The sequence below is a fragment of the Notolabrus celidotus genome, chromosome 11, assembly GCF_009762535.1.
Source record: "Notolabrus celidotus isolate fNotCel1 chromosome 11, fNotCel1.pri, whole genome shotgun sequence".
NCBI lineage: Eukaryota > Metazoa > Chordata > Actinopteri > Labriformes > Labridae > Notolabrus > Notolabrus celidotus.
In genome coordinates this window covers 1,434,356-1,461,219 of record NC_048282.1, presented here as the reverse complement: position 1 = coordinate 1,461,219, position 26,864 = coordinate 1,434,356, and the positions used below count along the sequence as shown (strand labels likewise).

Here is a 26,864-nt window from a genome sequence, read left to right as displayed (position 1 = left end):
TGCTGATCACAGATCCATTTATCATGCTTCAGTGTAGGAAACAGGAAGGCAGTGGAGCACAGGGAGTAGCACTCCAGTCCATTAGGATACAGGTCTGTTTGGTCACAACAGTGTTTTTCACCATGACTCTGTATTGTTCTATCTGCCAAGCACTGTATGATAATAATATTATATTATATTCAATGCAGACCTGCAGACTTTGTGTACCTGGATTTTCTCAGCCAGGTTGCTGAAGCGTTCTTCGTAGATGGACTTTGTGAGCTGCAGGATCTTCTGAATGTGCTTGACCCCGGGCTTTTGAAGCTGCTGGCTGATGTCTAACAGCTTGGCAGAGCGACTCTCCCAGAATGCTATCTCCTGTAGCGGGCCAAAGTCTAACCCCATCTGCACCACCTCTTGATCATTCAGGAGCCCGTTGATCTGATCAGTCCAGTTGATCATAACAGCTACAGATAGAAGAGGTAACAAATTAATAGAAAAATAGATATGAGGCCAACAGATTGTTGGAATGTTAATGGTGGGAGCAAAGCTCTGTTGGTGTGACCTTTAAGAGAGACAGATTAAAGGCTGACTTATACTTCTGTGTCGAATCGACGGTGTAGCCTACGCCAGAGGTCCGCGTATCTCCCATACCTACGCAGAGGCCTACGCACGTAGTTGACGTGAACCTCCTCCAAAATGTAAATACCCATACCGCAAGCCCTGTGATTGGTCCGCTCGGCGGCATTGTACAGTATTTCCCACAGTTACAGCACTTCTGGGATCCCTGCTCATCCGACGCTCATGGGCCGTGTATTTCATCTCCTCCTCTCTATTCTTCATGTAATCATGTCTGTATGATAAACAGCAACATGTATCAGCTGCAGATTAACATAACACGCTCTGAATCTCTGTGGAAAAGGAAACAGAGATCGTAGCGGGGCCGGAAGCAGGCGACCGGCTATCAGAAAGACCGTACTGCCCTCAAGCATTTTGGAGGAGAATTACTGTACGACACGGACACATCGACACACAAGTATGTGGAGCTCATGTCTGCGTCAGCCCCTGCTGCATAGGGGAAACGCAGAAGTATAAACCAGCCTTAAGATAAAAAAGCACTCCAAGGTTTTCAGGCTTACCCTCCATTCTTTGCACCAGCAACCGGTCCTTTGTGGCCTCCTCAGGGCTGTACAGTAGCGCTTCTATTGGAATGTACAGCACTGTGCTGCCCAGCTTCTTATGCACTTCCTCTGTAAAAACAATGAAATCGTGTGTAAGACGATTACTTAAGTAAATGTTGCTGTGTTGAATCCATATCAAGAAATGAGAGGCGTCTTCTGCAGACTGAACAGTGAGGTGGAAACATGCGTACATACAGCGTGTTCTAAACATCTTTGAGGTCCTGGGGAAGATTACTGAACCACGTTTTCTGGCTTTACGTCTGCACACAGAGATGTTGCATTCAACATAATCTTTTTGGTGTCGAGTTGAATTGTGTTGTATAATAAAAAATATTATGAAGTATCTCATCTATGTCTAACACTACACCATCAAAACTTTGTGGTGTACCATGTTCTGTATATCTCTGTGTTGATTGGTCAGCTGCTCAAACATAGGATTCTGATCTGTTCGACTTTGACTCTGATTGGCTTCTGACAGAGACGATGAACAACAGAGACGATTAAAACGCACTGACTGACGCAACATTAATTCGTTCAGAGTAGTGTAAGAGAAAATACTCCACCTTAAATTTTCCGTGACAGTGACCTTAGGCCGTATGATAGCAGCACAATGAATATACTTTAGTCTAACTACTGTAGTAAAAACAAAAGGCTGCAGAGCCTCCCTTATTTGAGCTAAGCTATTACAGCTGTTAACCCTTCCCTGACTGATTTGGACCCCTGACTGACACCGGTTAGTGAGTTCAGTTTATCACCCAGAAAGTGTTTGTTGATTTCAGTGTTTAGTCTGTTATTTTTTACCTCAGATTTAAATTGAGCTTCTTAGTTTAAAAAAAACACTACTTTGAATTTGAATTCTTCTTTTCTTATTTGTGTGTCAATAATTTTGTTTCTAGCTTTTATCAAACTAATTAATTGTTTGAAATTTTATTGGATTATTTATTTGATAATAATTTGTTTTAATTTATTTATTTTCCATTTATTATTTTAATGTTCCTCATTTATTTATTTATTTATTTATGTCGTCCCCTTTATTGTCCTTTTAATGCTTTTATTTACTTATCCATTTTTATTTATTAGGGCCCGAGCACCGCTGGTGGCGAAGGCCCTATTGTAACCCTAAGGGTTATTATTATAGGAGATTGCAGTTTTGGACCCCTGAACGTTAATGAAAGCGCGAGTATTTTTGCACACTCATCGGGTCTGGTGAAATTTGCAAGTTATTATAGGTCTCGAAAAAATTCTCAGTAGCGCCCCCTAGAGGTAAAAATAACACCCTACGCATGAAGTTTTTTGAGCTACATGCATGAAAAATCGTACACATATTTATGGCATCAGGACGCACAAAAAAGTCAGTGACACCCATATTCAAAACTCAACTGGGAGAGCGCCACCTAGCTTTGAACATGAAAAAATGGGCCAAAATGGGTCTGTGCAAGGGTGCATACTTTTGCTAATTTCTCCTAGAGCTTTTCTCCGATTCAGTCCAAACTAGGCACATTCTATAGCAAACCCATTGACGATTTATAAAAAGTAAAGGCATTCCATTGAGACGAAAGTTGTGGGCGTGTCAGAGTTTGGGGCGGGGCATCAAAAAAAAACGTTGGAAAATGGATTTTTGTGACTTGAAAATGCACGTAGTTTCACCTCATCCAACACAGTCATCAGTCCTGGGGAAAATTGCGACATTTTATGGGTGTCGCAAAAAAAGTCGAAAAAATTTGCTCACTAGCGCCCCCTACAGTTTTCAAAAACCCCTCCCCATAGGCGTTATTTTGAGCTACATGCTTGGAAATCAGTACGCATATTCATGGCATCAGGATGCAGAAAAAAGCCTCTTGCACCCATATCCCAAACTCAACAGGAAGAGCACCACCTAGCTTTGAACATGAAAAATGGCGTCCAGATAAGGGTGCGTACTTTCGCTATCTTCTCCGAAGGCTTTTCTCCGATTCCGTCCAAACTAACGGCAACCTATAGAAGACACCTTAACGAGAAAAAATTATCAGAACTTTTTTTTTTCAGAAAAAAATTGTGGGTGGGGCAGGCGTTGAGGTGGTGCATCAAACGCACATACAGCTTTGAATGTAAAGAATGACACCAAAATAAGGTAGCATACTTTTGAGAGCTCCTCCTAGAGTTTTTCTCTGATTCAGTCCAAACAAGGCACATTCTATAGCAGACATATTGACGATTAAATTATTGTTAAAGGAATTCTGTTCAGACTAAAATTGTGGCCGTGGCACACTGTCAAGTCTGGAGGTTTTCTTGGCAATCTGCCAAAAACTTGGAACATTTGCACCACCTAAGCCAGTATATACTCTCAGATCTTGCTTTCGCATCATGTGGTGGCAAATATCAGGCAACAGTTTACATGTGGTGGCGGCTCGCGTAGGCAGCGGCTACGTGTGTGCGAGGGCCCGTTCATCGCCGCTTGCGGCTTTAATTTATCTTATTTTATTTATTTACTGTACTTATATACACTTTCATTTATTCATTTTATTTATTTATCAATTTTTATTTTTATTAATTTATTTGATCCTTTATTGGTCTATTGTCTCACCACTTCATTCTGTTTAATCTACATGTACTCTTTTTAACTTCAAGTTGTATTCTGTTTTGTTAAAATTCCTCCTCACTGTCTGTCAAAAGGTTTACTTTGTTATTCAAAGCATGCTTTGTTTCTCAAAGCACTTTGTAAACATTTGTTTTTAAAGGTGCTATATAAATAAATGTATTATTATTATTATTATTATTATTATTATTATTATTATTATTTTAGGTGCATTCAGGTATTTCAGCCGAATGCTGAATATTCTTTTTGTGAGTAGTGTGTAACAATGAGGAAAGCACTTCAGAGTCTGATATAGGTGATAGGACAGCAACAAGTTAAAGAGCTTTGTAGAGCTTTCATTTGTTGTTTTGAAGTGAGCCGTCTCTCCCTCTGAGCTCCGTACCTGACAGGTAGGCGATGAAGTCGTGCATGTGGTTCAGGTAGTTGTCTTTGATGTTCTTTTGGGTGAAGGTTCTGAGGGTGACTGCAGGGGCATGCAAACAGACCAATTGGTCGTGGAGGCTCCTGATGGGGTCACCCCGCTGTGTGCCAAACTGTACAACGTCACCAAACGTGTCCGCTGTAATTAGAGCTCCTGGTGAGCGGATGAAGTAGCACAGGTGCTCGACCACCTGTCCACGTGAAGGTTTGTTGGAGAAATACAAAAAGAAAACGACAGGATGAAACACGAGGTAGAGGAGGAAAAGAGGGAGCACAGCACATCACCCTCTCTCTGACAGGTCATGTTTATTGTCTCTGATTGGAGGATTGAGGAGTTGGCATTACCTGTTGAGGTGCAGAACCGCACTCCACCCGCAGCTTGGAGTCATTGTCCACGTACACAAACATGGTTGTAATTGTGGCGTCAGATATAAACTGATCCACAGCCTGCTCATTTTCCTCTGTCCATAACTCCTCTGTCACACCAGGAAGAGCCACATTACAGATAAACCTCTGCAGGGAGACGGAAAGATGACACGAGGGATCAAAGCAGAGGAAAAGAGACATTCATGTCAGATTTTATCATCATCTGACTCCAGAAGAGCAACCTGCATCATCAGACTATTGAAGAGAAAATAACATCTTATTATTAATTTATTATTATTTATATTATTATATTATATCTTCATCAGAAGTAAGGTTATCTTCATCTTTAATATGTTAATGAGCTCGAGCCTCTTCCTCTTCATCAGAAGTAAGGTTATCTTCATCTTTAATATGTTAATGAGCTCGAGCCTCTTCCTCTTCATCAGAAGTAATGTTACCTTCATCTTTAATATGTTAATGAGCTCGAGCCTCTTCCTCTTCATCAGAAGTAAGGTTATCTTCATCTTTAATATGTTAATGAGCTCGAGCCTCTTCCTCTTCATCAGAAGTAAGGTTATCTTCATCTTTAATATGTTAATGAGCTCGAGCCTCTTCCTCTTCATCAGAAGTAACGGTTATCTTCATCTTTAATATGTTAATGAGCTCGAGCCTCTTCCTCTTCATCAGAAGTAAGGTAATCTTCATCTTTAATATGTTAATGAGCTTGAGCCTCTTCCTCTTCATCAGAAGTAAGGTTTCCTTCATCTTTAATATGTTAATGAGCTCGAGCCTCTTCCTCTTCAATAGAAGTAACGGTTATCTTCATCTTTAATATGTTAATGAGCTCGAGCCTCTTCCTCTTCAATAGAAGTAACGGTTATCTTCATCTTTAATATGTTAATGAGCTCGAGCCTCTTCCTCTTCATCAGAAGTAAGGTTACCTTCATCTTTAATATGTTAATGAGCTCGAGCCTCTTCCTCTTCATCAGAAGTAAGGTTATCTTCATCTTTAATATGTTAATGAGCTCGAGCCTCTTCCTCTTCATCAGAAGTAACGGTTATCTTCATCTTTAATATGTTAATGAGCTCGAGCCTCTTCCTCTTCATCAGAAGTAAGGTTATCTTCATCTTTAATATGTTAATGAGCTCGAGCCTCTTCCTCTTCAATAGAAGTAAAGGTTATCTTCATCTTTAATATGTTAATGAGCTCGAGCCTCTTCCTCTTCATCAGAAGTAAGGTTATCTTCATCTTTAATATGTTAATGAGCTCGAGCCTCTTCCTCTTCAATAGAAGTAAGGTTATCTTCATCTTTAATATGTTAATGAGCTCGAGCCTCTTCCTCTTCATCAGAAGTAAGGTTACCTTCATCTTTAATATGTTAATGAGCTCGAGCCTCTTCCTCTTCAATAGAAGTAACGGTTATCTTCATCTTTAATATGTTAATGAGCTCGAGCCTCTTCCTCTTCATCAGAAGTAAGGTTACCTTCATCTTTAATATGTTAATGAGCTCGAGCCTCTTCCTCTTCAATAGAAGTAACGGTTATCTTCATCTTTAATATGTTAATGAGCTCGAGCCTCTTCCTCTTCATCAGAAGTAAGGTTACCTTCATCTTTAATATGTTAATGAGCTCGAGCCTCTTCCTCTTCATCAGAAGTAAGGTTATCTTCATCTTTAATATGTTAATGAGCTCGAGCCTCTTCCTCTTCATCAGAAGTAACGGTTATCTTCATCTTTAATATGTTAATGAGCTCGAGCCTCTTCCTCTTCATCAGAAGTAAGGTTATCTTCATCTTTAATATGTTAATGAGCTCGAGCCTCTTCCTCTTCAATAGAAGTAAAGGTTATCTTCATCTTTAATATGTTAATGAGCTCGAGCCTCTTCCTCTTCATCAGAAGTAAGGTTATCTTCATCTTTAATATGTTAATGAGCTCGAGCCTCTTCCTCTTCAATAGAAGTAAGGTTATCTTCATCTTTAATATGTTAATGAGCTCGAGCCTCTTCCTCTTCATCAGAAGTAAGGTTATCTTCATCTTTAATATGTTAATGAGCTCGAGCCTCTTCCTCTTCATCAGAAGTAACGGTTATCTTCATCTTTAATATGTTAATGAGCTCGAGCCTCTTCCTCTTCAATAGAAGTAAGGTTATCTTCATCTTTAATATGTTAATGAGCTCGAGCCTCTTCCTCTTCAATAGAAGTAACGGTTATCTTCATCTTTAATATGTTAATGAGCTCGAGCCTCTTCCTCTTCAATAGAAGTAACGGTTATCTTCATCTTTAATATGTTAATGAGCTCGAGCCTCTTCCTCTTCAATAGAAGTAACGGTTATCTTCATCTTTAATATGTTAATGAGCTCGAGCCTCTTCCTCTTCAATAGAAGTAACGGTTATCTTCATCTTTAATATGTTAATGAGCTCGAGCCTCTTCCTCTTCAATAGAAGTAACGGTTATCTTCATCTTTAATATGTTAATGAGCTCGAGCCTCTTCCTCTTCATCAGAAGTAACGGTTATCTTCATCTTTAATATGTTAATGAGCTCGAGCCTCTTTCTCTTCATCAGAAGTAAGGTTATCTTCATCTTTAATATGTTAATGAGCTCGAGCCTCTTCCTCTTCATCAGAAGTAACGGTTTACGGTTTTTTAACACATCGTGTTCTTTTTATTTACAGTCTATGATCGTTTTTGTTTTTAAAACATCGTAAAAAGATGAGCTCGGTGTTATGGAAGTTCAGGTTGTTATTCTGGAGGACTCAGGTGACTATTTCATGAACTGAGTCCACCTTTAAACCTACTTTAGAACCAGTGAGCAGACTTTACCTGACGGACGGTCCTCGTCGGTTCGCCCATGTTGCTGAAGCCTGAAAGCACACACAGAACAACAACACAGCGTTTGTTCTTCCTTCTACCTGTGAATCCAAACATAAACGACAGCTTCAAACATGTCAGCTAGCTAACTCATTAACTTACGTTAGTTAAAACTAAGTTGTCCTCGAAAGTCCAAATGAAAGTTCAGTTCAACTGGAGCTGAGTCTGAGTGTACACGTCTCCATGGAAACGAGCTATTGCCGGCCTGCGCCTGCGCGTTTAGGTGTGATGGATTATGGGTAGTGAAGGAGACAGGTAGTAAAACAGCAGAAGAGGAGAGTAAGAAAGCAGTAATATATTATATATTACATATTATATATTATATATTATATATTATATATATTATATATTATATATATTTTATACAGTCTAAGGTAAGAATCTATTTTATACAGATAGTACAAATAAATAAAACAATAATAGCAGTAATAATTAAAACAATCATAATAATAATTAATTAAAAATAAATAAATAATGATAATAATAATAACAGAAATATTGATAATAATGTTAATAATAATAATAATAATAATAATAATAATAATAATAATAATAATAATGAGAATGAGAATAATAAACATAATAATGGTAACAATAATACAAATAATTACAACAATTATAGTTTTAATAATGATAACAATAACAACAACAATAATAATAATAATAATAATAATAATAATAATACTTTATTTTTATGGCACTTTTTAATACAAATTGCAAAGTGCTTTACCAAAACAGTAAAATCATACAATAAAAGTAGAGATAAAACATTAAAAATAATATGGATTATGAAGTGCAAATATTCTGAGTTTGACATTTGATAAGGATGTTCCACGTTTTCAGTTTGTTTCATTTTGGTAAAGCTCCAACAACATAATTTAATTTTTAAGGAACTTTCTCAAAAGGGTTCAGATCCAGAATCTTTTCACTAAATTACATACCATTTTTCTAATGAACACAACCTGCAAATGAGTTTGGATTTTTATTCTTTCACTCATGATAGTTCTCTTCAACTCACTGCTGAACATGTTTTTAACTTTAATGTATCAAGTTAAAAGGTATAACCTTGTATGTATAGGCTATTCCCAATGTTCAAGTATTTGTTATATTTAGTTATATATAGTTATATTTGGCTATGAGTTTATTGTACTGTTGTGGTTAGGACTGAGGAAGCGATCATGGGCTGCATCTCAAAGCTCTAAACTTCCGTCCAGAGATGCAAGGAAATGAAACAAGAGGAGAGAGGAAACAAGGAGATTTAACCATAGACTGTATAAAATATGGACGTAGTATCCGTGACGTCACCCATCTGTTCCTGAGAGCAGTTTTGAAGCAAATCGACGGCAACAGCCATATTGGTAATGCGGAACTCAACTAGGCAGAGTGTGACGTAGTGTGAGCCTCTTAGCCAATGGCTGTGTGCTCCCGACCGGGAGTCACGTCAGTCATATGCTTATTTGGGCAAAACTGGTAATCTTAATATCTTCTGAACCGTCACGTTAGAAAAAAATTCACCCCCCGTACAGTGTGTGCTGATAGAGAGATTAGCTTCATAGGGCCAAGCCGTTTTTTGAACCAGGCTGTAAACATGTTTATTAATGCTGCAAATATCGTCTTTTTCCCATTCATATCAATGTGGTTTCCGGTGTTTCTGCAGCCAGCCTCAAGAGGATTTTCGATGTATTGCAGTTTGTAGCACTTCCGCAATGGCTTCATCGTTTGAGACCGGAGTTTGCTGCTTGGATTTAACACATGCTCTCTCCTGAGCCTGTCCTGTGTACATGACTTTATTCATAAAGTTCACATCTCAATGATAAAATGAGATTTAGTAAGCAGCTCTGCAATAAATACGAGTAGAGTCACAACATGTGCTGCCTGTAATCTTACAGGAACCATTTATTGTGTTATGTAACTCACACCCCAACTGAAATGCCGGCCACACTATCTGCCTCGAGAGTTCACGGCGGTGTTTGTCATGGCTGTTTACATCCCGCTGGATGCTAACGCTAACGAGGCGCTAAAGGAGCTACATGATAACTGTGTGTGTGTGCATGTTTGAGAGAGTGTGTATGTGAAGCTTCAGCTGTGTGCTCACCTCTCCTGCTTCTGCATCGTTGCAACATAATGTGGAAGCCTCCATTAAAGCCTGACTGCAGCCACAACTCGGAGCTGAAAAGGCTTATGATTCAATGTGGAGGGAGGGATTACTTATCCAGTTAAGCCAAATGGGAAATGATGGGAGGATGTACAATTGAGTCATGAACTTCTTGACAGAAAGAAAAATTAGAGTTAACGTTGGTACGGATATTTCCTCTGACTTCAGGGTGGAAAATGGCACACCGCAGGGCAATGCAATCAGCCCTGTCTATTTAACATTATGATTGATTGTATTTTTTCAAATTTAGATGGGTGTATAAACTCAGCATTGTATGCAGAAGATGGGGCCATCTGGGTGAGAGATAGAAATGTTTCACACGTGATAGGAAACATAAGGAAAGCAGTGATTAATGTAGAGCAGTGGTCATATGAATGGGGTTTCAAGGTGTTGACGAGCAAATCCTGCTACATGGTCAGCCACTAGAACAAGTGGCAGAGTTTAAATATTTAGGACTTTGGTTAGACTGTAAATATCTGTGGAAAACCCCTGTGGAACACCTGGAAACAAAATGTAAGAAAGTAATACAGTTGCTACGAGCTGCAGCCGGATCTGACCTGGGGTCAGATAAACAATCACTGATGGAAATATACAGGGCACTAATGAGGTCAATGTTAGATTATGGTTGCATGATGTATGGAGCAGCGGCTAAATCAGTACTGCAATAATTAGATAGGCTTCGGTATAGAGCACTGCGTCTGTGCACATGTGTGATTAAAACAACCCCCATCAATGCATTACTTATAGAATCAGAAGAGACCCCACTGGAAATGAGGAGAGAAAAACTCATGTTTGTCTACTAGGTCAAGCTAAAAGGAAGTGGGGATGAAAACCCTGCAGCAAAGACCATAAAGACCTGCTGGGAATACTCCAGGGTCCAGAGGAGAGGGTTTGGGTGGTCTAAGAATGAATGTGCCAACGTGTTTGGAATGGATGATATTGAGTTTGCCCATCCCACTCCTGTCAGTTGTATACCCCCTTGGCTCTATCCTGAGGTTAAAGTGGACATGAGTGTCCTAGAACTGAAGAGTGAATGGAGTCAGGTTGGAGTAAAAACAAGTGTGTATGTGAGGAGCAATTATTATAGCTACCTTAAAATATATACAGATGGATCCAAGTGTGCAAGTGGTTGTGTTGTGTGGGAATTGGTGTGTGTGTATACCAGAATGTAAAATGAGTTCGTCTAAAAGGCTCTCTGATCAGCTGTCAGTGTGCACAGAAGAAATGGTGGCAGTAATCATCAGTCTTCAGTGGGTGGAGGAGGTCAGGCAGACAGGGTGGTGGTGTGCACAGACTCAGTAGCGGTTTTGGAAAGCATTCACACATCAAACACTACACAAGAAGATTTACTCATTGATCTACAACACAGTTTGCTTAGACTTCACAGGGGTGGTATAGAGGTACAGTTCTGTTTGGTGCCTGCTTGTGGGTGGGTGAAAGGAAATGAGGATGCTGATAAATTAGCATAAGGGGCACTGGGGAAGAACATAACAGTCTAAATACCTCTTGGGACAGGAGAAGGGAAAGCAACGATTAAGAAGAAAGGAATGGAAATATGGCAGAAAAGGTGGGAAGAAGACCAGAAAGGAGGGAGCTTTTACAAAATACAAAAATCAGTAATAACAAAGAACTATAAGGAAAGGAAAATAATGGATGAAATGATCATAATGAGACTCAGAGTGAGTCATACAGGACTAAATGACACTTTGTATACAATAGGTAAAAAGATGAATGATTGGTGTGAGAGGTGTGGAGTGAGTGAGAATGTTGAGCATGTGATTATGAATTGTAACAGGTATACAGCTGAGTGAGAGCAGTTCCAGGAGAGGGTTAGAGCAGCAGGACGCGAGTGGAGTCTCAAAGGACTGCTGGGAACAGAGGGAGAGACAGAATGTATAAGAGCAGTCAGGAGGGCGCTCTTTGTTTTCTTATTGGACACAAGACTGATAGGAAGAATTTAATGAGGAATTGACATGATGATACACACTCTTGTACAGTAGGTGGCGGTATGCACCTAAAAGCTGTTTGAGATCCGCCATTAACCACAAAGAAGAAGAAGAAGAAGAAGGACTCTGAGCTGGACCGTTGTATAACACAGATAGTCAAACTACGCCTTATGCTCTACCTTGTCTCCTTTGTTTGCAACTCTGGATTCTTACCTCTTGTTCCCTGTGCTGCAGATCCCTGTGCTGCAGATCCCTGACCAACTCTGCCTGCTCTGTGTGCATCTTCACCTGATCCTGCAACACTCTGAAATTACTCCAGCCACGCTGCACACCTCCTCTGCCTGCCTGACTTGGCATTCACTTTCACTGCTTCGCAGATGACACCCAGCTCTATCTGTCCAGTAAACCCAACTCCACTCTCCCACCCTCAGCCATCACCCACTGCCTCTCTGAGATCAAATCCTGGTTCACCTCCAACTTCCTTCAACTCAACAGCAATAAAACAGAACTCCTCCTCATAGGTACCAAATCCACCCTATCCAAAGCCGACAGTTTCTCCCTCTCCATAGACAGTTCAACAGTTTCCCCCTCCCCTCAGGTAAAGAGTCTGGGGGTCATCCTCGGCAGCTCATTTTCTTTCCACTCTCATATCAATAACATAACCCGGTCTGCATACTTCTGTAGCGAGGACAGCGACTGTGAGTTTTTAAAAATACCAGGAAAAACTTTTATCAAAATGAAGGATTAAAACTCCTTCCTTTGAGGTGACCAGAGACCAGGTCATCTCAAAAAACAGACCCACCCTAACCCCCTTTTAACACTCCAAACCATAAATGATGACACAGGGAGAGCTGCCTTCCTGTCCAGATCCCCTTCTCCTGATGTTTAACTTTTTCCAGATGTGTGCAATTAAATGCTTTCTTCATCAGGAAACATCGCAGGAGAAAGGACGATAAAAATGTAATACAATGAATATTTAACAATGTTGGTTTGCTGTGTTATGTGTTTTAAACTGCTCTTAACAAAGATGCACCCAGACATAGATGCATACTCAGAGACCCTCTGCCTATTTCCAGTTTTAGACATTTCCAAATGTATATTAACACATGATTTTATCATTCTGAAGCTAAGATAAAAACTTTCATGTTGAGTCTTTGATAAGAATATTGAAATCCCCAGAGTTCTACGATGTATAAAGACAAAGTTATGAAACATGTTTTAATTGTGTTTTCTTCCATGTGGTCAACACCGCCATCTAGAGGAGAAGACATGGTAGATGTTGTATTGTGTAAACCCTGTGTTATAAGTTCTGTTAGTTATTTTAACTTCTCACCAGTTCTGAAATCTGCATCCTAAAATAACAATCATCATTAATGAGAACTCATCTTTGACATTTAAGGTACGATGTATTTTCCCTGTGTCATAGATTACTTTGAATTGTTGATTATGAAGAATTGCGCTTACTTTCACTTATCTTTTAAATCCATGACTTGCTTTAATCGAGGAATATGCATTGGTGATAGCTGTAGTGATATGTTTATATTAACGCGATATTTCCAGAGAAGTTTGCGCAGTAATTATAATACAGATCCTTTATTCAGAGGCTGTTTAAAGTTGAAATCCAAAGGAAGAGGGAACGCCCTGTGAAGGCCTATAAAAGTCTTCTGCTCTCCTCCCCCTCTCTTCCTGGCTCTCTTGTAACTCTCTTTCTGGTCTCTGGACCCTCACGTCCAGGCCTCCCTTAATTTCAGGCCTCTCCTTAATTTCTCTTTTGTCCCTCGTGGTAATTCTAATTTTCTAGAAACCTTTTTCTGCTGTGAAACCAAACTCAGTGTTGATAATTTTACTGCAACCAAAGTAACTTCTTTAAGTTTATCTTTTATTCGACTAAAGTCTATTTTTTGTTTTAAGAACATTTTTATTATTTCCAATCTTTTACACTAAAGCCACGCACAGCAAAGCAAAGCAAAGCTTGTCTTTTTGATAAAGACATTATTCTTAGTCTACAAGAGTTATTTTTATATTTTTGACCACGAGTCATCACTCCCACATCTGGAGCAGCAGTCTGTGGACGAAACCACGTGACCACGCAACAGAACCAAGACGGGTACTCTGGGCCAGCTGATTCAAAGCTCCTCTTCACGGCGCCATCATCACGCAGAGAAACTGGAGCAAACTCCTCTGGACCCATCGGAGACTCGCTGACGGTTCTGGATGACAGTAAGACTGTTCCTGAATTTCTGTGGTCGAAGTTGATTTAGGCTTCATTCTGAAAGTCCCATATTATATACTATATTTCCAAATCAGAGATTTAAATTAGTGTCTAAAATTCTGTTTTAAACAACTAAACTAAATCACTATCACCAAATCATACAGTAGTGTACTACTAGCTATCCTTGCTTAAAGGTATATTGGTCTGTTTGTCTGTTATTCATCTATGTTCATTATCTGCCAGAATAATAATCTATTCATCTTTCTATTTAAATTAAACTTCATACATTATAAAGGATTCTGTCTGTATATTCATTTCAGAGCAGGGTGGGCCAATGTGTTTGTAAAGAATTCACAACTTCAGATTTAAAATGTACAAGAATGATTTTTATTTGGTCAATCTTTAGTGTGCAATTTTCATAATTGATCACTGTGATTGATCCCCAGATTCCGACTCTGTGTGGTGCCCCATTCTTTACCTCTTTAATTTAAATTGCTAATAATTTTTTAATAATTGTTACTTTATAGGCTCTTGTTTGCTTTTTTTTTTTTTGCACTTTGTCTACTTTGCTACTGTGACACTTGAATTTCCCCGTTGTGGGACGAGTAAAGGACTATCTTATCTTATCTTATCTTATCTCCTCAACATTGTCACCCCCTCTCACTCCCTCAGGTCTTCCTCCTCCCTCCACCTCTCTGTGCCCCCTGCCTGTCTCAGCACCATGGGGAGCAGAGCTTTCAGTCGCTCTGCTCCCCAACTCTGGAACTCACTCCCACCAGGCATCAGAAATATTGACACTCTACCCCTCTTCAAATCAAAACTCAAAACCCATCTGTTTCAGTCCATCTGTTTTTAACTTGCTGTTACTTTTCTTTGCTTATTGTTTTTATTTATCTTATCGTGTTATTTAATTTTATTGTGTTTTAATCTTTCTGTAAAGTAGCCTTGAGTGTTAAGAAAGACGCCTTTAATTAAATGTTTTATTATATTGTTATTATTATTATATTATTATTTCCAGACCCAACTCGGTCGAGGCAGATGTCTGTCTAACATGAGTCTGGTTCTGCTCGAGGTTTCTGCCTGTTAAAGGAAGTTTTTCCTCTCCGCTGTAACTAGCTAAATACTGTGAGGTGCAATGCTCATGGTGGATTAAGGTGGGGTCAGACTGAGTCTTATCCTGTCTTGGTGTTGGGTCTCTGTTCATAATTTGACATAGAGTGGTCTAGACCTGCTCTGTTTGTAAAAGAGTCTTGAGATAACGTTTGTTGTGATTTGGCGCTGTTGATTGGTTCTGTCTCCTGTGCCTTCTTGCACAGAGCCTCAGCAACTCACTACTTGCTGCCCAGCCTCAGCCACATCAAGCTGAAGCCTTTACACTTCAACAATCAAGTCTCTGGGCCTGGTTCTACTCAGCTCATGAATCTGTTTAAAATAAATCCCCCTCTCACAACCTCTAACACAAGTCTGTGGTTTTGCATTTTGGGTCCTGTAGAAAAACTTTGGTACAAACCATAACAGAAGAGGGCAGTTGTTTAGTCCTTCCTTCTTTTGCATGTACTGACTTCAGGATAGTATCTCTTTGTCTAAGAAACCAGAAACACTTGGTATGGTCTTGCTAAATATTGAAAACAACAACAAGTGAGTATTTCAACTCAACAAAGTACAAGTGTTGTTTTTGTGATCTAATCCTGACCACAAACATTCAGTTATTTGAGCCAGAACACCCTTTCAGGTTATCATATTTCAAGACAATAAGAATTTCAGAATGAAATCTAATGACAAAGAAACATTCTTGGTTCTATCATTTGCACACTGAAGTGTAGAGACAGACTGGGACTAAAAAACAGCCCTGGCCTCGGGCCAAGCCCAGCCACTAACAGTCAGTGAACAGGAATGTGAGATGCAGTGTCTCAATGCTCCAGGGCCCATATTCACGTCCAGCCATTACACTAATGGGACCATTAGTCTTAATGTTCCGTTATGGAACGGCCCATTTGGCCTTGGCGTTAGCCGCATGCACAACTGCAAATAATTGGCCAATTAACTAAAAGCGCCATGAAAGCGAGGCTGGAGCAAACCATCATATGTCCAGGGAACCTCCTGGAAAACCCTGATCCAACAAATTCAAATTGCGCATGCCTACTACACATAAACAGCAATATGGCGAGCGGTACCGTTGTGACTGAGAGAAGATCAAGAAAAAACAACTTTTCAGCAGAAGAAATGGACATTTTATTACAAGAATATAGAATGAACAAACAGCTGTTATCAGCAAGTCGATCATCAAAGAGAACAAACAAGGAGAAAGGGAAAGTTTGGCTTCAGATCTTGAACCGGGTAAATGCGTGTGGTGTTTCTGAGCGCTCAGTAGAAGACCTAAAAAATAAAATCAGCAACATGAAAGCAGCTTTGAGCAACAAGCACCGCCATCAACGTGGTCCAGGTGGAGGACCACCTGTCCCCTCATTGAAGGATGAGGACTTGAGTTCAGAGTTGTTTGGGAAGGATTCACTTCACGGTGTTGCTGGTAGGTTACCTAAGAGTTATGTTCTAATTCATTCATGTGAAATAATCTACAGAAGTACTTTTATTTACATGGTTATGATTTGGCGTGCACTACAGGGTGGAACTGAACAGAAGCCATGTCAGGAATATTCATTTCATCTTTTACTTTGATCTTTCAGTGTCTGGTCCAGAAACCTTCATGTGTCCTGGGTTCAGAGCAGACACAGACATCACAGAGTCTGTCTCAGGTAAGTTAATCCATACATGTTTTCAGAATTGATGCTTGATTGATTGAATTGATTCACTGTAAGCTAAAAATAAAAACAGTATTTTGGAGAAACTATGAACGCCTCACCATTCAACAGATTTTAAATGATCAAATCTAATTCCATTACTGTTCCCTGTAATGATTTATCTGGCCTCAACCCTTCATCTGCAACATTTCACAATGAAGGGAAATCATCTTTTTATTGAAAGTGTAAGCAGAGAAGTGTTTAAGTGCATCAGTCTTGATACACTGTACCGTGGTCATATTGATATGTTGATATCTGTATGCACTATATGCAATGTAACAGTTTTTAATGTGCATGCATTCTGTCCACATTTGTGCAGCGGATCAAAGTGGAAGTTGTTCAATAACTCCACCACCACCAGTGGGAGAAATGCCAGTCATCAACACAACCAACCGCCGGCACAAAGAGGAACACCCTGTTTCAGGTACTTAGAATGTGTCATAAAACATGTTATGTTAAAAACATGGTGGGATCAGATGAATCTAACTTATGATTGTTTTAGGGCTACTAGATGTAAATGCTCTCATATAAACACAAACACAAACTTCTGTAAGTTTTCAGGTAATAATCTGTTGCTGGCTTTAAATATAAATAAAGTTTGCACACTGAAGTGTAGAGACAGACTGGGACTAAAAGACAGCCCTGGACTCGGGCCAAGACCAGCCACTAATATTCAGTGAATGGAAATGTGAGATGCAGTGTCTCAATGCTTTGATCTTAACTCAAGATATTATCCTTGGCCCGATGCACGTTCAGCCATTACACAAATAGGACCATTAGTCCCTATGTACCATTATAGAACGGCCCATTTGGCCGTAGAGTTAGCCGCATGCACGACTGCAAATAATTGGCCAATTAACTAATTGCGCCATGGAAGCGAGGCTGGAGCAAAACGTCATATGTCCAGGGAACCTCCTGGAAAACCCTGATCCAACAAATTCAATCTGCACATGCCTACTATGCATAAACAACAATAAACATGGCGAGCGGTACCGGTGTGACTAAATAATAACATAAATAATAATGTTTTAAAGTGAACTAGATATTAAATTGCAACAAATGTGAGCTGATAAACAAACTGTTAGTATGTTCTCTAACATTCAACTAATGTATACGTCTGATTGCTCTTTACTGTAACACATACAAAGGGTTAATATTAGGCATATAAGTGTTCATACCTCCAAGCAGTGACAAAAACATGGAAGAACAAGTGAACAGTACATTATATGAAGAGAAGCAGAATCCAAACTTTCCTTGTTCCCGTCTAAAACACCAACACATTTACACACTCTCCTCTTGATATAATCTATATGTGGTTTCAAAGTCAGTTTATCATCTATTATCACTCCCAGAAATTTAGCTTCTGACACTCTTTAAATATTAACACCATTTATAACCAAACTTATTTGATCATCCTTTTCTTTATAACCCAAAATCATAAACTTAGTTTTATTCCAGTTCATAGATAAAATATTTTCATCAAACCACCTCTTAAATTTGACCATTTCGCACTCTATAGTATCTCTAATTGACTCTAAATCCTTTCCAGAACACAAAATATTAGTGTAATTCGCGAATAGAAGAAATTGCAAAATGCTGCAAACATCACATATTTCATTAATATACAGGTTAAACAATTTTGGGCCCAAAACCAACCCTTGTGGAACTCCACACTTAAAACTCATGAACTCAGAATTCAAACCAGAAAACTGTATGCACTGCTTTCGATATTCCAAATAACTTCTGTGCCATTTATAGAACATTCCCCTAATTCCATAACTAAGCAGTTTGGGTAGAAGCAAACTGTGGTTAATGGTGTCAAACACATTCTTTAAATCAATAAATACCCCCACTGTGTATTGCTTGTTTTAAATAATTATCATTTCAGTATGCCTCCCACTGTCCCACTTTGCAGTACTGATATGGAAATGCAAAGTTACAAAGACACACAAATCATGATTGGGATTTCATTCGTTCTTTTGCTTTGCAGTGTCTTCTGGAGCCACATCTTCCAGAAACAGGACTAGTATGCCATCCCCTGAAGATGCCACAAGTTTAGCCTTGCAGGCTGATCCATCGGTGGATGATGAAACCGGCTTGGTGTTTACACCAAATAGTCGCATGAGGCAGCCATCAAGCTCCAGAAAACAAAAGCGGAAAAGAACGGTTGATGCGTCTCAGGAAGATGAGCTAAAGGCAGATTATTTAAAAAGCTGCATTGCCAAGAACCAAACTGAGGAAAGAATGATGGAGAGAAAGATCACTAAGTTAGACTTAGAGAGTGAACTATTAAAGCTAAAGGTTGTGGCTATGAAGAAAGAGTTAGGCCTGCCTAATTAAATTGGTTCATGCTAACAGGAATTGTACATGTGAGATGTGTATGTAGTATGTACTGTTGGCACAATATAACCTTTGAATAACCTTTTTGCTTGATTTCATGTTTTTTGTCTTTTTCCACTCGTATTGCCATGCCCTGCAGCTCTGCTCAGTGGCAGCCTCTCCCTTCCCCTTCCTTATCCCCCAGGTGGCCGTGAGTGAGGTGTGTGAATGCAGGCAGGTGCAGGGGATTGGTAATCACCAGAGTGGTCCACTAGCAACTCATCTACCTCTGCCTGTCATGAACCTGAGCACAGAAAATCAGACACAAATGCAAAACACCAAACCAGAGTTCCAAAAAGCAAAGGGTTTAATCAAAATCCAGGCAGAGTTGGTACACAGGAAGGCAGTCAGATCAGACAGACGTGAGGCAAAAGGCGAGGTTGAAAAAGGCAGGCAAAGATCAAACATGACTAGTTTGTTCTCACATTGATTGTGTGTGTTTTCCTGACTATGCCTGGCTCAATCAAACTTAAGCCAACACTGCAAGAAAATTCCTGGTTGCATGTTTTTGTTTTTGTTTGTTTCCACTCACACTGCTCCCCACATTATAACACATGTTAGATTGCCATCTGCCTCGACTGGGTTGGGGTTGGGGTTGAGATGAAGAGAGGGAGATGATAGTGGAGAGACGGATAGTACAGTAGTAGTTGTAGCAGCTGGAGTCTACAACGTCAACAGCAGCAGGCCTTCAACGGCAGAGATCCAGGAGAACCTACGAGACAAGGGAGCTCAGGGACTCCAGACTCCAGAAAGGTCTATGGTCAGTAGGGATGGGCATTTCAAGCCAAAATACTATTCGATAATCATTGGCATCCAGCCTCGCTTTCGTGGCGCAATTAGTTAATTGGCCAATGATTTGCAGTCGTGCATGCGGCTAACGCTACGGCCAAATGGACCATTTCATAACAGTACTTTAAGAGTAATGGTCCCGTTTGTGTAATGGCTGGACGTACATACAGGCCCAGCTCTTTTGAACATCTGAGTCAATGAACAAATCAGAAGAGCTCCTGATGGGAAGTGTCACATCTACACGTTTTGGACTCAAGTTTGTTGATATACAGTGATGTAGCTTCATGAAAATTGGAGGATAGTGTATTTTATGTTTGTTCATTGTTTTATTTACCCATAGTCCTTTGACCACATCACCCTTTAATAAACAGATTGTCCCTGTGTCCCTGTGAGAGAGTCAGGGCTGAGAGCCAGATCTTCAGTCAACAAGTTAAGGTTCTGTGTGACCATGAAGGTTCTCAGTCTCAGGGTTCTGTGTGACCGTGAAGGTTCTCAGTCTCAGGGTTCTGTGTGACCGTGAAGGTTCTCAGTCTCAGGGTTCTGTGTGACCGTGAAGGTTCTCAGTCTCAGGGTTCTGTGTGACCATGAAGGTTCTCAGTCTCAGGGTTCTGTGTGACCGTGAAGGTTCTCAGTCTCAGGGTTCTGTGTGACCATGAAGGTTCTCAGTCTCAGGGTTCTGTGTGACCGTGAAGGTTCTCAGTCTCAGGGTTCTGTGTGACCGTGAAGGTTCTCAGTCTCAGGGTTCTGTGTGACCGTGAAGGTTCTCAGTCTCAGGGTTCTGTGTGACCATGAAAGTTCTCAGTCTCAGGGTTCTGTGTGACCGTGAAGGTTCTCAGTCTCAGGGTTCTGTGTGACCGTGAAGGTTCTCAGTCTCAGGGTTCTGTGTGACCATGAAGGTTCTCAGTCTCAGGGTTCTGTGTGACCGTGAAGGTTCTCAGTCTCAGGGTTCTGTGTGACCATGAAGGTTCTCAGTCTCAGGGTACTGTGTGACCATGAAGGTTCTCAGTCTCAGGGTTCTGTGTGACCGTGAAGGTTCTCAGTCTCAGGGTTCTGTGTGACCATGAAGGTTCTCAGTCTCAGGGTTCTGTGTGACCGTGAAGGTTCTCAGTCTCAGGGTTCTGTGTGACCCTGAAGGTTCTCAGTCTCAGGGTTCTGTGTGACCGTGAAGGTTCTCAGTCTCAGGGTTCTGTGTGACCGTGAAGGTTCTCAGTCTCAGGGTTCTGTGTGACCGTGAAGGTTCTCAGTCTCAGGGTTCTGTGTGACCATGAAGGTTCTCAGTCTCAGGGTTCTGTGTGACCGTGAAGGTTCTCAGTCTCAGGGTTCTGTGTGACCCTGAAGGTTCTCAGTCTCAGGGTTCTGTGTGACCGTGAAGGTTCTCAGTCTCAGGGTTCTGTGTGACCGTGAAGGTTCTCAGTCTCAGGGTTCTGTGTGACCCTGAAGGTTCTCAGTCTCAGGGTTCTGTGTGACCATGAAGGTTCTCAGTCTCAGGGTTCTGTGTGACCATGAAGGTTCTCAGTCTCAGGGTTCTGTGTGACCGTGAAGGTTCTCAGTCTCAGGGTTCTGTGTGAGTTTCAGAGCTGCAGTCTTAACCTCACAAGGGAAACCCATAGAACTCGTCACTAAGTATAAATACTTGGGTTTTATTTTTGAACGGGAGCTTTCATTTAAAGCTCATATAGCCAGCCTGGTCTCCAAACTTAAGGTGAAACTGGGTTTCTTCTTCAGGAATAAATCCTGTTTCTCCCTCAGAGCGAGGAAACTTTGAGTCTCTGCAACATTCCTGCCTCTTATAGATTATGGTTAAGTGTTGTACTTGGGAGCCTCGGCTAAATGTTTGCAGGCCCTAAATAGTGTACATCACTGTGCTCTGAGGTTTGTCACAGGTTGCACACGCCTCACTCATCACTGTGAACTCTACGTCAAAGCTGACTGGCCATCCCTGAGTGTACACAGGCATACACATTGGCTACTTCTAATTTAAAAATGTCTTCTTGGCTTGGTCCCAGTGTATTTGTGTGTGTATCTACAAAGATCAAAAAGCCACTATGCCCTGCGCTCCTGTGACACTTTGCAAATGTGTGTTCCCCGTGTTCGGACAGAGTTCGGTAAGAGAGCGTTCAGTTTTGCTGCTCTTACTGCTTGGAATAAACTCTAGAAGGACTTGAATCTGTCAGATCTTATCTCACTGGACACCTTTGGCTCCATCTTAAATGAAAGACAGACCCCAGAACAGTGCCTGTGTTTTTAAATGCTGTTTTTGTGATCACAAATTGCAATTTATTTGAAAATAAGTTGCACTTTGAAATGATTGATTGTTTCTACATACTGTCTGTACATATGCTCCATGCTGTTGAGTTGTGCTATTTATTTTGACATGTGCTGCTGACCTCTTGGCCAGGTCGCCCTTGTAAATGAGGTCTTGATCTCAATGGGTCTCATCTGGTTAAATAAAGGTTAAAAAATCTAATAAAAATAAAAATAAAAATAACTGTGATAAACACCATCCAAACAATCCTTACTGGATGGTCACCACTCATTATATGATTTATGCTGCACCACTCAACCCACCAAACTAGCTCTACTTACTGTGTGGTTAAGCTTGTGTTAGGGTTATGCACTGAAACCCCTGCTAAAGGGAAGTGTTGCACTCTAATAATGAAGAGAAGGTACGCATTCTGGTAGTTTTTAATACTGGACCAAGACCATATCAAGTGAGTTTCCTGGACAGAGAGATGATATCCTCAAGTAAGTACACGGGAACTTTAGCAGTGAATCTTATCATCCAGGAAGTTCAATCAGGTTGTTCTGTGAATTATATGAACATGGTAAGACTACGTCCACACCATAGACTGTAAAAAATATGGACGTAGGATCCGTGACGTCACCCATCTGTTTCTGAAGAGCTGTTTTGAGACCAATCGGCTGCGGCAGCCATATTGCTTCTGTCGAGCCAGTGTGACGTAAAGAGGCGGGCTTTGAGCCTCCTAGCCAACAGCTGCAGTGTTCCCACAGGCAGCTGTGCCTCTCATTGGAAGACTGGTAATCTCAATATCTTCTAAATTACCGAATTAGAAAAAAATTCACCCCCCTCACAGTGAGAGGACATCGAGAAATTAGCTATTCAGACTACACTCATCTTTGGTACCAGGCTGTAAACATGTTTATTAATGCTGCAAAGATTGTCTTTTCCCCATTCATGTGTATGTGACCTCCGGTACTTCCGAAGCCAGCCTCAAGCGGATCCTCGATGAACTGCAGCTTTTAACACTTCCACATTGGACTCATATTTTTAGACCGGAGGTTGCCGCTTGGTCCACACGTATACTGATAGTTCTGACAAACAAAGGGCCACCATCATTTTCTGTCTTTTAGGGTTAGTACAGTTATTTGGAAACAAACCAAACAAACACATTTTAGGATTTAGAGTAATAGGTGTTGAGGTAATCTGAGAAAAAAAGAACTGTAAGGTTTTTATCTAAACATGCAATTAAACCTAACAGTACCAAGCAGACACAGAACAACCATTTGTCAGCCATCTTGGCACATGCACCATACGTATAAAGTCAGCGTTTCACAAAACTCTTGTATTTGCTGTCCACATTAAACAATCAGAGTTTTAAAAAATATCCACCTTTAGAGGCATTTTGTGAAAATGTTCAATGGTGTAAAACTTTGTTTACATGTGGACATCAGGCCAAAACACTGAGAAAAATCTGTTTTCAAAAATATCCACACATCTTACAGCCCTGTGTGGATGAGGCTGAAGTTATATAACCACTGCTGATCTTAAACCTTTAGCTGTCTACTGTGTTGCCTTTTATTCCTTGCAGTGCTGATAGGAACAGTGTGTAAAAATGGGAACATTTCACAATATCTATAGTGCTTAGAGTCCAGATGGAAATGCTCCCTTGCTCAGCCTTCTTGTTTGTGAAGCTCCACAAACGACGGTGGCCTTCGAGGACAAGAAGCTCCTGTGATGTGTGATAAGTATGATCCTCTATTTGTCAAGGTTTTACCATCAAGAACGTCCATCAATACAAATTCAACAACCCTCTTTGTCCCTCAAACGATGAATTCTGCACTAACTCCCTCACTAAGTCCATATGTTACTAGTTTGTCCCCTCTGTGCTACAGCAGGAGCATTGTGGTGCAAGATGGAGGCCCACTCCTTCTGATACACCAATTTAAACATATTTACAAATTGTATATTCCATTTCTACCAAGCCTGTTTTGATAAATGTTGCTAAATATTATACACTGTACCTTTAAATCGGCAAAAGCTCAAATGTGTGTTTTACGAGCACTGTCAAACAGCAAGTCATGGGCTGTCATGTTGGTTTTGTTGGACAACTTAGAGCAGGTATTTTTAAAACGACCTTATTCATTGCATCTTTAAATGTGTATGAATATCATCACTGTTAAGGGGAAAGGACCTCATCTTTGGGGGTTAAACACAAAATCCAAAGCTGGTTAGAAGGCACTGTTCATTGAATTTCATAGACTTCTTATCATTTCTAAGACAAAGGGCTTGACTGTGGGGCAGAATGAAACAAAGCACGTCTAGGAGAAAATGTGTGAGACATTTGCAGGTCTTGTTTTACAAAATGTGAGGCTAAGTAGGAAAAACAACATGAATCCCAAAGTTTCTTGTCATGAAGACTTTAGAAAGTTTCTGAAACATTATTCAAAATGGGGTGAAGTTGTGAAAACATGCAGGTTGCTGCCAACAATGTTGTGCTGGCGCCCAGATGTCTGGGTAAGAGGCATGTTGTGTAATAGTTTGACTGTTATTGGGAAAGAATCAAAACCAGTGGTGCCAAAAAAATCTGCCAATACTGGATGATGTATTTGTTATGATGGGTAAAACCAAAGAGGAGGTCCCACGTGCACATCAGAATATTTAGTTACAAAAAAACAAAAACAAAAGTCAAACAAAAGCCCAAGAGAGCAAAATCAAAAAGGTCTAACTGAAGAAACTAGGAACCACAAGGAAGACTGGACCCAACGTAATGATCTGACAAAGAAGGGAGGAAACACAGAGACTAATTACACACACGGTAATCAGACACAGGTGTGGACACAGGACACAGGTGAAACTAATGAGGGTAATCAAAGTGGAGGGAAACACACAAGGACAGGAAGTAAAACCAAACCAGACTCACAGGGAGCAAGAACTACAAAATAAAACAGGAAACACTGCAGAGTAGACTTAGAAACACAAGTGAAAATACACACACAAGGAATACAACACAAGACATGGATCACTACTAAACAACACAAAGTACACACAAGGATAACTAATACAGAATAAAGACAAGGAGGAAACAAGACATGAAACACAAGGTCAATCTACAAAATAAAACAGGAAAACAAAGACTGATTACAACACCAAGACAACAAACAACTGAACTCATGACAACCTGGTTCCTTCAAACAGTTGGATGGCCGCCAAAAAGTCATCAAAAAGGTTTCTTCAACATGACTATAATCTAATCTGGATGAGACAAAGGCATGCATGAGAACCTCAGCATCACTAAAGGACAGGGCTGATCGTATGTTGGCGATGTTTCTGAGGTAAAAAAAAAAGGAAACTCTTGTCACCTCCTTGATATGGAGGTCAAATGAAAGAGTTTGATCGAAAGTAGACCGCTCTAAAAATGTAGGAGGATGTAGCAAGAGGATATGTGTTCAAAACATTTACCACTAACATATGCATAAAAGTCTTCAGCATTCTAAGTGAAAGTTGAGCCCCGTGTAGGAATTCATAGGGCCAGAGAAGTTGCTCATACCTGGGTGGTCATAAGTATTTTTTAGTGCTTGGGTTAACAGCTGTTTGTTCTTCATGAACCACCTGTTTTTATCATTCACCATGGCAGAAAATAAATGTATTGCACAAGGCCAACACCTATGATTAACATCCCTTTGTTGAAATCACACAAACCTTGTTTAAGTGGCCATTTGTTTTTGTTAGATGCTTCTGCATTCCCCCGTTGAACTTGTATGAGTCAGGAGGTGCAGTGATGCAACTGCTGCAGGACTTCAGTCCTCAGTTAAATGTGGTGATATGTGCAAACTGTACTTGTTCTCACAAGCATTAAATACTGACAGCATACCATCATTCTTTATTTTGATATAACTGAGATACATTCATTTTCTCTCTCTGTTGCATTACCCCCAATTTACACAGGATGCGCCGTGTTGCGTTTCAGCTGCGCCGCAAGTTTGCTCCGTCCAACGGCTTGCGCCAGCTCAGAGCAGCCAGGATCAGCTGGGTCCAGTATAGAGAGAACTACATAAGAAACAACAGGTTACAGAGCCTTTCTGTGGTTCAATCATTTGGAAAGTATTCTGTTACTTTGTGCTTTAATCATCACTGAGTCTGCTGCAGAACTAGAAAGTTTAGTTTAATATGAATAATTCAGCTCTACTTTGTTGTCCTGTTACCTTCAGACACAGTGATCATCTTAAAGTCATGTTACCTTCTGACACAGTGATCATCTTAAAGTCCTGTTACCTTCTGACACAGTGATCATCTTAAAGTCCTGTTACCTTCTGACACAGTGATCATCTTAAAGTCCTGTTACCTTCTGACACAGTGATCATCTTAAAGTCCTGTTACCTTCTGACACAGTGATCATCTTAAAGTCCTGTTACCTTCTGACACAGTGATCATCTTAAAGTCCTGTTACCTTCTGACACAGTGATCATCTTAAAGTCCTGTTACCTTCTGACACAGTGATCATCTTAAAGTCCTGTTACCTTCTGACACAGTGATCATCTTAAAGTCCTGTTACCTTCTGACACAGTGATCATCTTAAAGTCCTGTTACCTTCTGACACAGTGATCATCTTAAAGTCATGTTACCTTCTGACACAGTAATCATCTTAAAGTCCTGTTACCTTCTGACACAGTGATCATCTTACAGTCCTGTTACCTTCTGACAGCCGATTTCACAATGCAACGCATCTTGTATAAATTGGGGGTTAGAGTGGTATAATCGTACATCAACATGAATTGGGTTCATTTTGAACTTTGAACCAATGCAGTGTTACCCTTTTATGAATGTCAAGTTATTTAATCTATGTGCATTATCCCAACTTGACAGGAATGAAACAACTCAATAAAAGGAGGAATATAAGAAACATGTTGCTATTTAGAGTAGAGTCCAGTCATCTTTGGGCAGTGTCTGTCCTAAGT

General features: G+C 40.3%; 1 protein-coding gene across 1 annotated transcript in view; it reads right to left on the bottom strand.

Annotated features, from left to right (window-relative positions):
* LOC117821481 (dynein heavy chain 2, axonemal-like) overlaps nt 1-7,602 on the bottom strand; it is a 116,367-nt gene extending 108,765 nt beyond the window's left edge. Inside the window, exons 1-6 of the mRNA XM_034695791.1 lie at nt 7,491-7,602; nt 7,341-7,381; nt 4,501-4,668; nt 4,118-4,346; nt 1,119-1,229; nt 208-446 (exon numbers count right to left, since the gene is read on the bottom strand). Of these exons, the coding sequence (XP_034551682.1) occupies nt 208-446; nt 1,119-1,229; nt 4,118-4,346; nt 4,501-4,668; nt 7,341-7,370 (777 nt within the window). The 5' untranslated portion in view covers nt 7,371-7,381; nt 7,491-7,602. The remainder of the gene's footprint in view (nt 1-207; nt 447-1,118; nt 1,230-4,117; nt 4,347-4,500; nt 4,669-7,340; nt 7,382-7,490) is intronic.
* Nucleotides 7,603-26,864: the final 19,262 nt, after the last annotated feature.